Source organism: Diabrotica virgifera, chromosome 7 (genome assembly GCF_917563875.1).
Source record: "Diabrotica virgifera virgifera chromosome 7, PGI_DIABVI_V3a".
NCBI classification, from domain to species: Eukaryota; Metazoa; Arthropoda; class Insecta; order Coleoptera; family Chrysomelidae; genus Diabrotica; species Diabrotica virgifera.
In genome coordinates, this window is record NC_065449.1 from 244,700,531 (window position 1) to 244,715,281 (window position 14,751).

Here is a 14,751-nt window from a genome sequence, read left to right on the forward strand (position 1 = left end):
CATATGGATACAACTTACAGGGACATACTGTATATGATTTTCAAGTCTCTATCATCTAAGCCTGCTCCTTTCAAAGTTGTTTTGAGCTTATCATGTTTTAAGGTACGATTCCGAATACGACCGCAAACTACAAACCGCAGACTACAGACTACAGACGCCACTACTGGTTCATATGGTTACCTATGAGCTGTATTATGTTGAGCACAGCGGCACTGTCGCCGACACACGCAGAACGTCGCCAAAGCTGACCGGAGTACTGCTTCAAAACCAGTAGTGTCGCCGACCGCAAAGTGATAGAACGTATATTTGCTTCTTCCAAATGAGTTTTTCCAAGCTTCATTGGCAGTTAGATGATTTTTAATGAGTATTGAATAATTTCCTTCAAATTGTCTATTTTTAAATACAGCTCTAGTTGACTTTATTTTTCTGCTATAATGCAAAAGAAAAAATCATCGTCATCTTCTTCAATCAAAAAATATAAAATTAACTCGTCGTTTAGTATGTCTGACATCCTACTTAACACGACTTGTAATGCTATACTGTTATGACTTCGCATCGCGCAATTCTGTTGTCACTCGTAGATGCAACTCTAACTCTAGTTCAGAATTGGTCATATCGCAGACGACAGACGACAGTGTAGCGGCAATCTGTGGTTTGCGGTCTGCAGTCGCTTTCGCCATCATACCTTTACTTTATCAAATGCTTTTTTTGTAGCCATAATATAAGCACTTCTATAACGAATAGAGCCTTTGAGGAGCCTAATCCAAATTGTGTCCACGATACTTCTTCTTCGTTACTACGCTGACATAAACCCGATTCAATATACCGGAGGTTTAGATCTTCTTGTGAGTTTTTTCCTGTTGTGAACATATGGAATAAAAACAAAGGTGCCTTATCTTATTACGATCCATTACAAACTCTTAAGTAACAGTATTTCAACAGTGAAAACAACCACCTAACCACCGCTGCAGCTCTGATGGAAAAACCCTCGATCGAAGGGACGTCCCGGCACGCCCTGAACTAGACCTTTCCGCGTATAGCGACGTCCGGAAAATATGGAAAGCGCACGCCACGCGGAAAACTCGACCACCTCCTGCTCGATGATGCCGGCCTGATCCTAATCTGGCGCATTTCCGCCAAACTACACTTTTTCAAGCCGAAACGAACGAAGTATAGTTCACAATGGAAACAAAAAGGAAACAGATAACGTATTTGCCACGTCAGCAGCAAGAAAGGGACGAGAAATGGTGCCTTCCGCGTTTCCGCATTCCTGCAGTGGAAAGATAACTTCAAGCGTAGACTTCCGCTTATTTGGCTGGAAATTTTCCTGCGAATGTCAGATTAAGATATAGAGTTTTTGGTGAGTGTGGATAAAACTAGTTTTATTACAATCCATTTTAACAAAGGAAGATTATTTATAATCACTTATAAAAAATATTGAATTATTAAGAAAAATAACATAAAATGAACAAAACCCTGAAAAATTCATACAAAAATAATAAATATATAGGGCCAAACAAATTGACAATACGTAGTCGTAAATCCATAAAATGCTGCTTACCTTTCTACACCGAAATCAGAAAGTAATACACAAACTGTGATAGGTCTGGATCCCGCGTATGAAAAAAAAGTTGATTAATAGCAAGCTGAAAATTTGTTAATAGCTTAACGGTGTCTAGTCGAATAAACTTTGATATATGGGAACACTGAAACAGGGGTAGTTTTAATTGTGGAACAGGTAAAAAATTTGGAACGGTCACAGCACGAAAACGGCACATTTATTTTGTCCGACAGAACAGACTTAAACTCTCCGAACAGAGATTAAACTCTCATGAAAAAATCAGACTGCTATTTATTACCTGTCATTATTCCTGTCATTTGACATATTCTACATGTTCCACTCATTAAAACGCCCATTTGGTGATAAATAGCAGTCTGATTTTTGCATGAGAGTTTAATCTCTGTTCGAAGAGTTTAAGTCTGTTCTGTCGGACAAAATAAATGTGCCGTTTTCGTGCTGTGGCCGTTCCAAATTTTTAACCTGTTCCACAATTAAAACTACCCCTGTTCCAGTGTTCACACATATCAAAGTTTATTCGACTAGACACCCTTAAGCTATTAACAAATTTTCAGCTTGCTATTAATCAACTTTTTTTTCATACGCGGGATCCAGACCTATGAAAACAGGCTGTCACCATGTCAAACTCTTACTTCTATATTGATATTTTCTGTATTTGCCTCGTCTTATTTCCCTCTGTAGCTTATGCTACAGAGGGAATTTTCGCTAATCTAATCCGTTTTGCTGGTATATCCATGTATTGCATTTTAAGTAAAAGTTAGTGTCTATTTACAGTGTCAAAGGCATACTAGAAATTTATAAAAAATATATTTTATTTTCCATATTCCCCAATTTTCATTCCATTATCTTTTCTTTAGTCTCATTCTCAATTAATTCAATTAGGCAAGTCTTTTCTCCAAGTTTTTCTGCGGTTTATATTTCTATTTTAATCCCGATGTTTGTCTATGAAATTGGTATTACATCTTTTAATTCGTTGTCTGTTTTGTCAATTCACTATTGTTTTGGATATCCTTTATGTGCTGCCTTTGTTTTTTCTGTACTATTAGGTTTTCTTATTTTGCATATACTTCTTTGATTTCATCTTGTTCCTTTCGAATTTCTTTCATAATATTTTGTATATCGCTCATCTCTACTTTTATGTCCTGTTTCAGTTCAAATATTATATCTATTTTTCCTGTAATCCTATGGTAGACTCTTTTTGTGGTAATCTTGTTGTTCTTTTACTCTTTCCCAATGTGCCATCTTTTTAACTTATGAAAGAAAAGGTAACAACATTCTGAAAGGATATGCCACATGAAGAAGCAAGAAATAACAAACTCATCTTAACTGCATATTAAATTTTTATTTCGTTACAACATTGTTAACAACTTTGTATTTTAAAATTCGATTTAACTTTACCTTACTTATGTAATACGGAATAATTGCACTTATATAGTTCGTGGTTAATAGAAGATATTACCTTCAAGATATATATTTACATTAACACCTTCGTTTAATATACAAAAGTATTTCGATTTGATTTGATCGTTTGTGATTGCGACATGAAATATGTTTAAATGGTTTTATAGTACCGCTGAATAAAAAGTTGGCGAACAAAAGAGCTGTACTAGAGTGAATATCTAGAGCAGTCTTTTAAATTGTATGTCTAGAATTTACAGATTTTTCTTCCAAATAATACGTCACACTTTTTTGTTCGATAAAGTGCAGTAAAGGACGTATTTTCGCCCCAATTTTCTGAGAGGAGACTATGGCGATGCAGCATTTCAAAACCTGATCGACAATGCACCATAAGTTACGTTTATTGTAGTTTTTACTTTACGAAAATTTTTTTCTATGTTTCATTGTTCCATCTCTGATGTTTAGCAATTTTTCCTTGTTTCCTGTTGAAAAGATAAAGTACAAAATAAGTGCGCTTACTTTTGATGAAGAATCCCTGTACGTCAGTTATCAAAGATTCTTCGCTGGAAATTGTCTATCTTTCTTAAAAAGGACTTATCTTCGCATCTATTTGTTGTTTTTTCTTCTCGTCTCCTTACGATCTTGTTTTGCTTCTTAAACTCCGTATCGTGTTATTTCATACTGTATTTTTTATTTTTTTACAGTACACAACATATGCTGTAGGCCTAGAGCACTTATTACTCTATTATTTCTCTGCTTCCCTACAGCTCATAGGAGCTTTGGGCCTGACCAACTATCTGCCTTTTAAGTGTATCGATGCTTAGCCACTCTTCTCCACCTTATGACTCTCAGCTTCCTCAGAATTTGTTCAAGACGTCTATCCTGTGACGGCAGGATTTTCCTCGATGTGTTTCTTCTACCTCTCTGTATAATAATTTTACAGGTTTTCTCCATAAATCATAACCAGCTTGTTGTTTTGCTTTTGAAAATAAGTAACTGGTCGTGTTCTTTATTTGGTCTGACAATCCCGATAGAGAGCTTCCTCTACAATGCCTTCTACTATCATTATTTTAACATCTTCTTTTCTTCTCCCAATATATCCCAAGTATCTCAGTACATTTTTATTCTTCTTCTTCTTTTTGTATAGACATGACTCTGTCTGTTTTTTCAATGTGCCTCTAGTAAGTTGTCGTTCCATCGTTTTCGTGGTCTTCCCACTTAGTGATGAGCGAGACTGGTCTTGGTCTTGCGGTCTTGGTCTTGGTCTTGCAGCAAGACCAAGACCAAGACCAAGACCGCCTTTTGGTTGCACAAGACCAAGACCAAGCTTGCAAGAACAAGACCAAGACCAAGACCGAACCTTGCAAGACCACGCAAGAACAAGACCAACCTGCAAGACTCTTGCACTTTTTTGAGAAAAATTGGTTTTTATTATTTAACTTTATTTTTTAGTTCAATAATATATACTGACATTGTAAGAAACCTTAAACAATATCGAATTTTTTAAATACATAATATTTTGGTTATATTTTTAAGTCGTTTTGATTAAGTCAAACGGTTTGCATTTTCTCAACCTTCAAAGTGTCCAGAAGGCAAGTTTTCAAACGGCGACAGTTCAAGGACAATTGAAATTACTTGTGAGACAAAAAAATGTAATTATAGATAGGGTAATCCATTTAAAAAGAAATGCAATTAAAAACGGTTTTTATGTACCAGTAGTTTTCGCTTTTCTGTCTAATAAAAATACTGACACTTATTTCAATTCTTTTCGCATAATCGAGGAAAAATGTAGGTCGTTAAATTTAAAATTAATACAAAAAATATCATAATAAATTTTGAAAAGGGATTCACAATGCTGTGAAAGCATTGTGGCCTGAATAAAAGATAACTGGTTGTCGATTGTAATGTGTCAAGCTTGGTATCGCAAAATCCAAAGCTTAGGTTCAGTTTCTGAATATTATGACAAAAATTTCGATACTGGGAAATTTTTAAAATTATTTTTTTGGGTTAATTTTTTACAATCAACGAAAGTTGGAAGTTGAATTATTTGTGAAAATCCCGGATGACAAACGCGTAAAGAAGTTTACTGATTTCATTGTTGAAAACTATTTGGAAGAATCTAGGTTTTCCCCAGAAAGGGCCAGTACTACAAATAGTATGTGCCGCACTTGAAATGCATGCGCATCATTTCAGTGTGTTTTAAATTCTAGTTTTTACTACCCACATCCGAATATTTTCAACTTTTTAAATGTCATAATGGGTATTCAATCCAAAAATATGTGAAAATAAAAAGTGCGAATAACTCGTGTTACGAGAGCAATGTAGTTTAAATAAAATTAAAGAACTGCAAGATAACAAATTACAGAATTAAGCGTTTATAACTCCCCATTAGGTATAGTTATTATGTTATAGTATTAGGTCTTTAAATAGGTATGGTAAATATGAACGTATTTACTAAAAAGTATGTTTTAGTTAGTTTATAAAAAAGTTAATTATATTAAATAATGATTAAATAGAGTAAAAAATATTTGATTTTTGTGTTCTCTTAAAAAAATTTAATTTATGTTCTTAAATTTGACCCTCGTAGGATAAATACTACAGTGTTCGAGTGAAAGGAGCAGATCATTATCTGTTAACAACTATAAACTGTTTATCCCTTTTCGTAAAATCCGTGAATTGAAGGTTCCCGACCATTTGTGGCACCTTTAAGAAGCTCTTTTTCTTTAAAATTTTAGGCAATAAACAATAATCCAGACTCAAGACGTGGTCTGAAGGCAGGCGGCAGGTATCGACAGCATGCAAAACACAACGTGACAAAACCGAAGGCCGGCAATTGCAACAAGGGTTGTAAATGCAGGTTTTTCCTACTGATAAACATTACCATTATAAAAATATACTCTAGTCTCTTTATATAGAGAGAAATAATTAGGTCATTAGGTGAATGTATAATGTTAAAATTGGTATCCGTTTGAAACTACATTCTACATTCTGTTAAAATTTTAAAGCAAATAATATAGTTTCATTCTTCACATCTTTATTTATTTCAATGTACGTTTTATTCGAAATTGTTTGGTTCAAATTATTACTACTAAAAAAGCAAGACCAGCAAGACTCTTGCAGCAAGACCAAGACCAAGAACAAGACCGGCTAGTGCAAGACCAAGACCAAGACCAAGACTGCCTTTTAGCTGCAAGACCAAGACCAAGACCAAGCTTGCAAGAACAAGACCAAGACCAAGACTAGCCTGGTCTTGGTCTTGTTCTTGTTTTGCTCATCACTATTCCCACTGATCGTCTTCCTATTGGGGAACCATCTCTCGCTGTCATGACTATCCTATTTGTTGTCATTCGGCTTATGTGGTCATTCCATTCTATTCATCTGTTTCTTACCCAGTTATTAATGTTATCCACCTTCTGTACTTCTAGCTCTGTCCATAGAGTCTTACCATCGATTTTCCGAAGGGTTTTCATCTCCGCTGTTTCGAACAATCTTTTTGTCCTCTCTGTGTCGGGTCGTGTTTCTGCCGCGTATGTCATTATTGGTCTGATGACTGTTTTGTAAATTCTGCCTTTCATTTCTTTTCCGATATTTTTATTTCTCCATATTGAGTCTTGAGCACTTGATCTTCCACTTCTGTTTCGAGCCTTCCGTAGTAGATAGTGTGATGCCTAGGTATTTAAACTCCATCACTTGTTCTATTATCTAACCTTCCAGCTCCAATTTCCATCTTATTGGATCTGTTGTTATAACCATGCATTTTGTCTTTTGTGGGGAAATTAACATGTTAAATTTTCTGGCGATTATGTTGAATTAGTGCAGCATACGTTGTAATCATCTTCACTTTGAGAGATTAGTATTACATCGTCCACATAGCAGATTATTTTAAGTTGTTTTTCTCCCATTTGGTATCCTTTTTAGTTCTTACTTTTTTTATTATTTCGTCCATGATCAGATTGAACAATAAAGGACTCAAGGAATCCCCCCGTCTTATCCCATTGCCGGCTTCAATTGGGTCAGTTAATTCATCGTCCACTTTTACTTTTACAGTGGAACCCCGATAAGTCGGCCCCCGATAACCCGGAAGTCCGGCTAACCCGGACCGATTTTTATCAGACAAACATTACAACAATAAAAATGTATGTCCTTTATGCTGGATTTTCCAATTTCTTTTCAACATCTTAAAATATTTTCTTTTATCTTTCCTTATAAACATATTGTTCGAATACTATGATATCTTATATTTTTCAGGCTAATTTTATTTATCATAATAAACTTTCTTCGTAAAAATTTGTCGTTTTAGCGAATTCCTATGTAGTTCATTCGTTTCAATTTTCAATGTCAAACACATTATACAATGAGAGATAATGCGTATTTGTGTAATTTGATACATAATATACCTTAGTAAAAATAACTGGTATGGCAGACAACGCTCATTCTCGTGTTATCGAAACCAATAGGCATCTGTAGTCAGGACCGGCGATAACGGGCCTGAAAGGGATGCACTGCAGGCGGGCGCCGTTGTTTAGGGGGCGCCATAATGAGCTTTTTTTCTGCTAGTGTTACACAAAATGCTAATTTTAGAAAACCAAAGGGCGCCTGTGTTAGTTTTGCAGGCGGGCACCTGATACCCTAGCACCGGTCCTGTATCCTTTATTTACTTGAAACTGTCTAGCATTGTTTAGAAAAGACTATTAAAAAATTATTTTTCAAACAATGGTCTTAGTCTTCACTCTTATTAAATAACCTAAGTTCGTTCTCGTTGCGAGACGGTATTGTGTGTGTGTAGTAAAGTCTCATTGTTCGTTCCGCGTAAATATATTCAGATTTTGTTGTGTTTGCGTGATTTTTTGTCTACGTAATGGCAATAAAACTTAAAATGTTGTTTTTGTTTCAAAATGATAACAAAAGACAGTTTGGACAATCGGTGCAAAGCTAAGAAAGCTAAAAATGAGACTCTCGACGACGCTTTGTATGTGTGGAACGCGAACGTGGTTTACAAGTGTCTGTGTGCCAATTATAACGGAGTTTATCTGTAAGCATACCATATTTTAATAATTTTTACCATTTTCTCCGGCTAACCCGAATTTTCGATAACCCGGATCGGCCGCGGTCCCGATTAATCCGAGTTAACGGGGTTCCACTGTATTGTGTTCTGGTAAATGTTTTCGATCGTTTTAATTATTCCTAGAGGTACCTCTCTCGAGTATAACAAATGGATAACGTCCTTTAATGTGACCCTGTCAAATGCTTTCTTAAGGTCCACGAAACATAAATATGCCGGTTTGTTGTATTCCATCGATTTCTCTTGAACTTGCCTCATTATAAATATAGCGTCAGTGCATGACCTTCCCGACCTAAAACCTTGTTGTTCTTCTGCTAATGTTATAATTTCATTCAATTTGTTTGTTATCACTTTGGTTGTTAATTTTAATGTTGTGTTTAATAAGTTAATTCCTCTGTGATTCTCGGGGTCCGATTTGTCTCCTTTTTTGAAGAGAGGTATTAGGATGCTTGATCTCCATTCTTGTGGTATTCTGTTTTGTTCTATTATTTTTTAGATTAGTTTTAATAGTTGTTTAGTTAGATCTTCTCCTCCGTACATTTTTATTGATAGTTGTAATAAGTCTATTGGAAATGTTCAGTTCTCATAGTATTGATTTGTTGGTGCACAGTTCTGTCCTGCGCAGATTCAGAATGGTCTAAGAAGAAAGCAGATACATGGTTCCTGGCTTGTTTAGTGAAGTTTAACTCCATTTTTTTCTCAGACCAATACCTTGTAGTCTGTATTGGTCTACGTATTAGTAAAATAATATTCATGGCAAAAGAGTGTAGAAGCAGATTACAGGCCAAAACACAATTCTGGAGCAGATCTAGTTAAAACTCTTGTTGTATGCATCATTTCGTAGCTGCCGACGTATCTGGAAAAACTGAGCAGCTAGTCTGTCCAATGTCTTCATTTTTCCCTAGCGCTAAAGCGACCTATATTTCATTTTATTTGAAGTTTTTTTATTATTTTCTGGTTTCTGTTTAATGCCAACATTCTCTCTTATGTTGTCTTAAGTAATTAATAGAAACCAGAAGATGGTGTACGTTTTTCTATTAGTAATAGACTTTTCCAACGGGTTTTGTCAAGTTTATCAACTGATTGTCACTTCTTCTTGATGGACCTATCCTTGACAAATATGGACAAATTATATCATGGCAATCTTCATCATAATATGCAGCAGCGCGAAAAAGCTGCACAGTTGTTATGTTGAACCAGATTCTGAGTTTCTTTAAGCAGAATGTTCCTCTTCCTCCTGCACCTTGCTTTCCAAATATTTTTCTTGTGGGATAGCTTGCAGGAGGGTATATCTGGATTCATTTCGCATAGTGTGTCCGAAGTATTGCAACTTTCGAGATTTGATGGTGGTCAGTACCTCTCGGTTCTTCTTCATTCTTTTGAGGTCTTCGTCATTTGTGAATCGGCGGGCGACGGGATCTTAAGTATTCTATGATATAGCCACATCTCAAATGCTTCAAATATTCTGCTCATATCTTCGATTAACTTTATTAACTTTAAGCGATAGATATGAGATATGCTATCAATTTCGTGTTATAAACGATTTAATAACTATTACTGGACTATATTTTGTCAAACAGAATGAATTCTCTCTCTCCTGTCGTTTCCCCATTACTGAGGATCGTGATTTCTTCCAATATTCCTAACAATGTTTCTCCATTGGTCTCTATCTTCAGCTGCTCTAAGAGCTTCGCAGAATGAGTTTCCAGCTGAATGCTTTATTTGGTCAGACCATCTAGTTGGTGATCGTCCTCTTGATCTTCTCCCCGGAACGTTTCCAGAAACAATTAATCTCTCCAAACTGTCGTCACCTCTGCGAACCACGTGACCAAAGAATTGCAGAATTCGTTGCAGACATATTGTGGACAGCCTTTTTTTAATATTGAGTTGGTTTAGAATGGAAACGTTTGTCCTATGAGCTGTCCAAGGTATGCGCAGCATTCTTCTCCAGCACCACATCTCAGAGGCATCAATTTTTTGGCGCTCGCATGCGCGAAAAATCCAAGTCTCTGCTCCGTATAGAAATATTGAGAATACAAGGGCATTCACCAGTCTCATCTTGATATTTTGAGAGAGAGATCTGTCTTTCCAAAGTTTAGTTAGGCGACTCATCGCATTTTTTGCCATACCAATACGTCTCCGAACTTCTGCTTCACAGTTACCATCGTTAGTTATACTAGACCCGAGATAGACAAAGGTGTTTACTATCTGGTATTCCTGTAATATGTTAGTCAGTTGAATAGTGTCAAATCTGTCGACCACCATTATTTTTGTCTTAGCTTTATTGATTTTCAGACCAACTTTATTGCTTTCGTACTCAACTTTTCGCAGAAGATCAAACATTTCTTGCTTATTTGCTGCTATAAGTGTAGTGTCATCAGCAAATCTTAAATTGGAGATTTTTCTACCAGCTACTGTTACTCCACCGGCCCATCCTTCTAAAACCATCCTCATGACATGTTCAACATAAATGTTAAATAAGTCAGGTGACAACACGCATCCTTGTCTAACACCTCTCTCGGTCTTGAATTGGTTTGAGAACTTCTGATCTAGTCGTACTGTCGCTACATTAGACTGGTACAGATTTTTAGTAAGTGTCACCAGGTGCATTGGTGCGCCCATTTCTATTAAAATTGACCACAGATTTATCCAGCTTACATAATCAAATGCCTTTTGGTAGTCAACGAAGCATATAATCATAGGTACTTGAAATTCTCTAGACTTTTCAATGAGTTGTCTCAGGTTCAGGATTTGTTCCCTTGTACCTTTACCCTTTACAAACCCCGCTTGTTCCTGAGGTATTTGGTAATGTAGATAGGTTTTTAATCTGTTTTTGATGATATGCAACAATATTTTACTAGCATGTGTTATTAGTGACGGTGTGCGGTAGTTTTCACATCTGGTAGTAGTTCCTTTTTTGTGTAGTGACACAGATAGAATGGATGATATGTAATCCTTTGTCACCTAGTAACTGTAGTATTTCACATGGTATTGAATCAATGCCTGGGGATTTATTTCTCTTTAGTGATTTAATTGAATCTTTGACTTCAGCGAGTAAGACAGTAGGTTCTCTAGGGTAGTCAGAAGGCCACTGATTTTCTGCTGATACCTCGTTATTTTTATATAGCTCGCCACAGTAGTTTCGTCAACAGAATGAATAGCAGAAGACAAAAGGAAACTAGTATAATGACTGACAACTTATGATGAAATGATTAATGGAAAGAGATTAATATAAACTTTCACACATAGAAAATGTACATAATAGACGGATCAAAAATCACAAATAAATTATGCTCGATTTAAAATTGGTACTAATATGATTTGAGAGTCCTAGTCCAACTTGATTCACTTATGTACATTTTATTAATAATTGAGACCTGTAAATCTACACAATTTTGGAAATATCATTTTATACAGTGTTTACTTTCATTGTTGTTTTCGTTCTTTAGTACTCTTTTGTCGCCAACAATTCTATTCAGGAGAGTTTATTTTATTGCTTAAATATTCAGTGAACGCTTTCTTGGAAGTGTTCATTCAAGTGGCTCTTTCCGGTGGTAGCTACTCCGTCGATGTAGTCTGGAGGATCCTCTGCGCTACCTTCTGTTGATACCAACATTCCCAGTTCTTTCATACTCCTGTGGTAAACGATGCCTGCACCGAATGAGTCGCCCATGACATTGATTGCTGTCCGGAAACGATCCCTACAAAAAGACAGAAGATTAATAAATGGTATCAATAATAAGAAATCAGGATCAAGTATCAAGTCAAGGTATGCGCTATCTGTCAAAATAGTAAGTACCAATATCTAGATCGCTGAATAAATGCTAGCACGCTAGTCTTGTAACGTCCAAACTGAGAATGGAATTTAATCGAATAGTTTTCTATTACCATCACCATTAGACCAGGAAGGATCTGTTTTTAGGTGGATGTGAGAGGTGGCATTCGGATTTTTGCGGATAAAGTTAGGTGATAACTTCGTTAATAATAATTATTGACTTATGCTCCTTCTCAAATATGCCCGGAACATTAATAAAAAAAAATAAAATATTTAAAAATTTCAAAAAATTTCGGTTTTTTTTCTACTTTCTTTGCTTATAACTTTAAAACGATTCATTTTGGAACAAAGTCGTATAGGAATAAAACAAAGACAATTAAATTTTCTATCAGATACGATTGGTTAAAAATGTCTTAATTTAACACCCTTGCTGCAAAATAGCAATAAATATAAAATAAGGGGGCAAAACAAGCCTGTCATTATTCAATGTTTTTCCGTCACTTAGGTTACACTTGGAACCTTCCTAATTCGCTTAGAAAATTTTTGTAATGTCCTACAACCGTCCACCAAATTTCATTAAAATTGACTTACTAGATTTTGCATAAAAATTTTGCTACTCTTTTTTTTTAAATTAAAATTTTTTAAAATCTTGCACAACAAAAACTAGAACATACAAAGATTTGTCAATTTTTTTACATATAAAGAAGCACTCCACCTATCTAATTCACTTTGCAGAATTGAAATCGGATTATTTAAGCAGCCTCAGCAATGTTTTAAAGTTATAAACAATTTTTTGGCTTATAAACAAATTAGTGCTGTGTCCAGGAGGGGGTGCTACGGGCTCCTTTATTTAGATGGACTTAACCAAGTTTTTTTTATGTATTTTGACCCGTAAAACACGAATTTTTTGGGTAACAGTTGATCCGGATGTCGATAAGGTTGTTATAAACAAAGAAATTGAGGAATTACATAACATCGATTTTTCGCAAAATAAAACATTTTTTTGTATTTCTTGGGTAATTCTAAGCAAAAAATGTTCTTACAAGTTTTTTCGTAGGATGCATAGTTTTCGAGGTTAACGCGGTGGAACATTCAAAAAATCGAAAAATTGCAATTTTTGAACTAGAATAATTTTCAATTAAAAAATAAAATAGCAATTCTGCTGACAGCATTTGAAAGTTTAAGTCAAATTATACCGGTTTTAATTATTTGCATTGCTAAAATTAATTTTTTTTATTATTAAACAAAGCTATTTGTTTATAAGCCAAAAAATTGTTTATAATTTTAATTATAAAACATTGTTGAGGCCCCTAAATAATCCGATTTTAATTCTGTAAAGTGTATTAGATAGCTAGAGCACCTCTGTATATGTAAAAAAATTAGCCAACTTCTAAATGGTCTACTTTTTGTTCAGAAAGATTTTAAAAAATTTGAACTTTTTTAAAAACATTTACATTGCAAATTTATTATGCAAAATCTATTAGGTCGATTTTAATGAAATTTGGTAGACCATTTAAGTAAGTTATAAGAATTTTCTAGGCGAATTACTAAGGTTCTAAGTGCCACCAAAATGGTTAAGAAACATTGAATAACAACAGGCGTATGTTGCCCCCTTATTTTGTATTTATTGCTATATTGCAGAAAAGGTAATACCTTAAGGCATTTTTGACCAGCTGTATATCATACAAAATTCAATTTTCTTTATTTTATATCTCTACGACTTTGTTCCAAAATGAACCGTTTTAAAGTTATAAGCAAAGAAAGCAGAAAAAAATCGATGTTTTTCGAAATTTTTAAATATTTTAATTTTTTTATTAATGCTCCGGACACATTTGAGAAGGAGCATAAGTCAATTATTATTACTGAAGGTGTCACCTAACTTTATCTGCAAAAATCCGAATGCCACCTCTCACATCCAAAAATACACGTTTTTTTACAGATTAGTCCTGGTCTACATGATTTTTTCCAATTCTTTCCATTATTTTTGTAATTCCATCTTGTAATTGATCTTCCATCAACTTACCCTGCACTTCTTGTAGACTATTGTCGATTAGGTAGAGGGAGAGTCACTATTTTGGGTCGCGCCCAGTATATTCCTTTGTGCATTTCTACACAGTAAAACAGATGGCGCTGTTGAATAATTACCAATATACAATCTATCTCCTAATTGATATTTTAAATCGGTTGATACACTGCCTTAGTATTACGAAATATTCTTTTAATAGTATTTGTTGACCCAACGTTAAGTAATTAATCTTAATCGTTCATTATTATCTTTTTTGCTACTTTTTATGTCAATTTCGAAATATTTAATTATTAAAAGTGTTGTATAATCACTTATAAGGCCTTGGCCCTATATTTTGTATTTATAGGTAGGGCGATAATGTAAGTAACGGCGTTATATATTACATTTTTTTTTTATTTTGATTCCTACAAATCCAGTTTTTCTCCTTTTTTTTCTTTTAATATACCGATGTAAATAAGACGTTTCTTCGTCTTCACGTAGGTACATAAGTTTTGTTTCGTTTGACCTTTTTTCTTTGCCTGTTTTCTAAATAATGTTTTATATATGAATTTTATCATAATAGAACAGAAGACTGCACCTTCAAAAAAATTAATGTAAGGTATCCTCTTCATAGATGTTTTTTTTTTTCATTTTTACCCGGACCCCTTTTCCGTCGAACTTTCCCTTAATTTTGAAAAGTACTATCTTCCCTTTCTGTGTACATATATGCCCTTCAGTTGTACTGCAGCCAGTTAGCTTATTGTACATCTTCTATTGCCTCATTATACTTATCCCAGGATTCTGGAACTCTGTACCAGCTTGTACAGGGCTACTGAAGGGTACCATATCTTTTTGGAGTCATTGGTACTCTCCAAAAAGGGTTTTCCAGCTGCGACTGATTGCCTCGCAGTGATGCAATATATAGGTGACTG

General features: G+C 34.8%; 2 protein-coding genes across 6 annotated transcripts in view; one reads left to right on the forward strand and one right to left on the reverse strand.

Annotated features, from left to right (window-relative positions):
- LOC114329522 (zinc transporter ZIP11) overlaps nucleotides 1–14,751 on the forward strand; it is a 235,547-nt gene that overhangs the window by 60,767 nt on the left and 160,029 nt on the right. The gene's annotated exons all lie outside the window — the stretch shown is intronic.
- LOC114329498 (excitatory amino acid transporter 3) overlaps nucleotides 2,902–14,751 on the reverse strand; it is an 87,395-nt gene continuing 75,545 nt past the window's right edge. For all 4 annotated transcript variants that reach the window (XM_028278648.2, XM_028278639.2, XM_028278632.2 and 1 more), the window contains exon 7: nucleotides 2,902–11,740. In XM_028278648.2, the coding sequence (XP_028134449.2) occupies nucleotides 11,545–11,740 (196 nt within the window). In that variant the 3' untranslated portion in view covers nucleotides 2,902–11,544. The remainder of the gene's footprint in view (nucleotides 11,741–14,751) is intronic.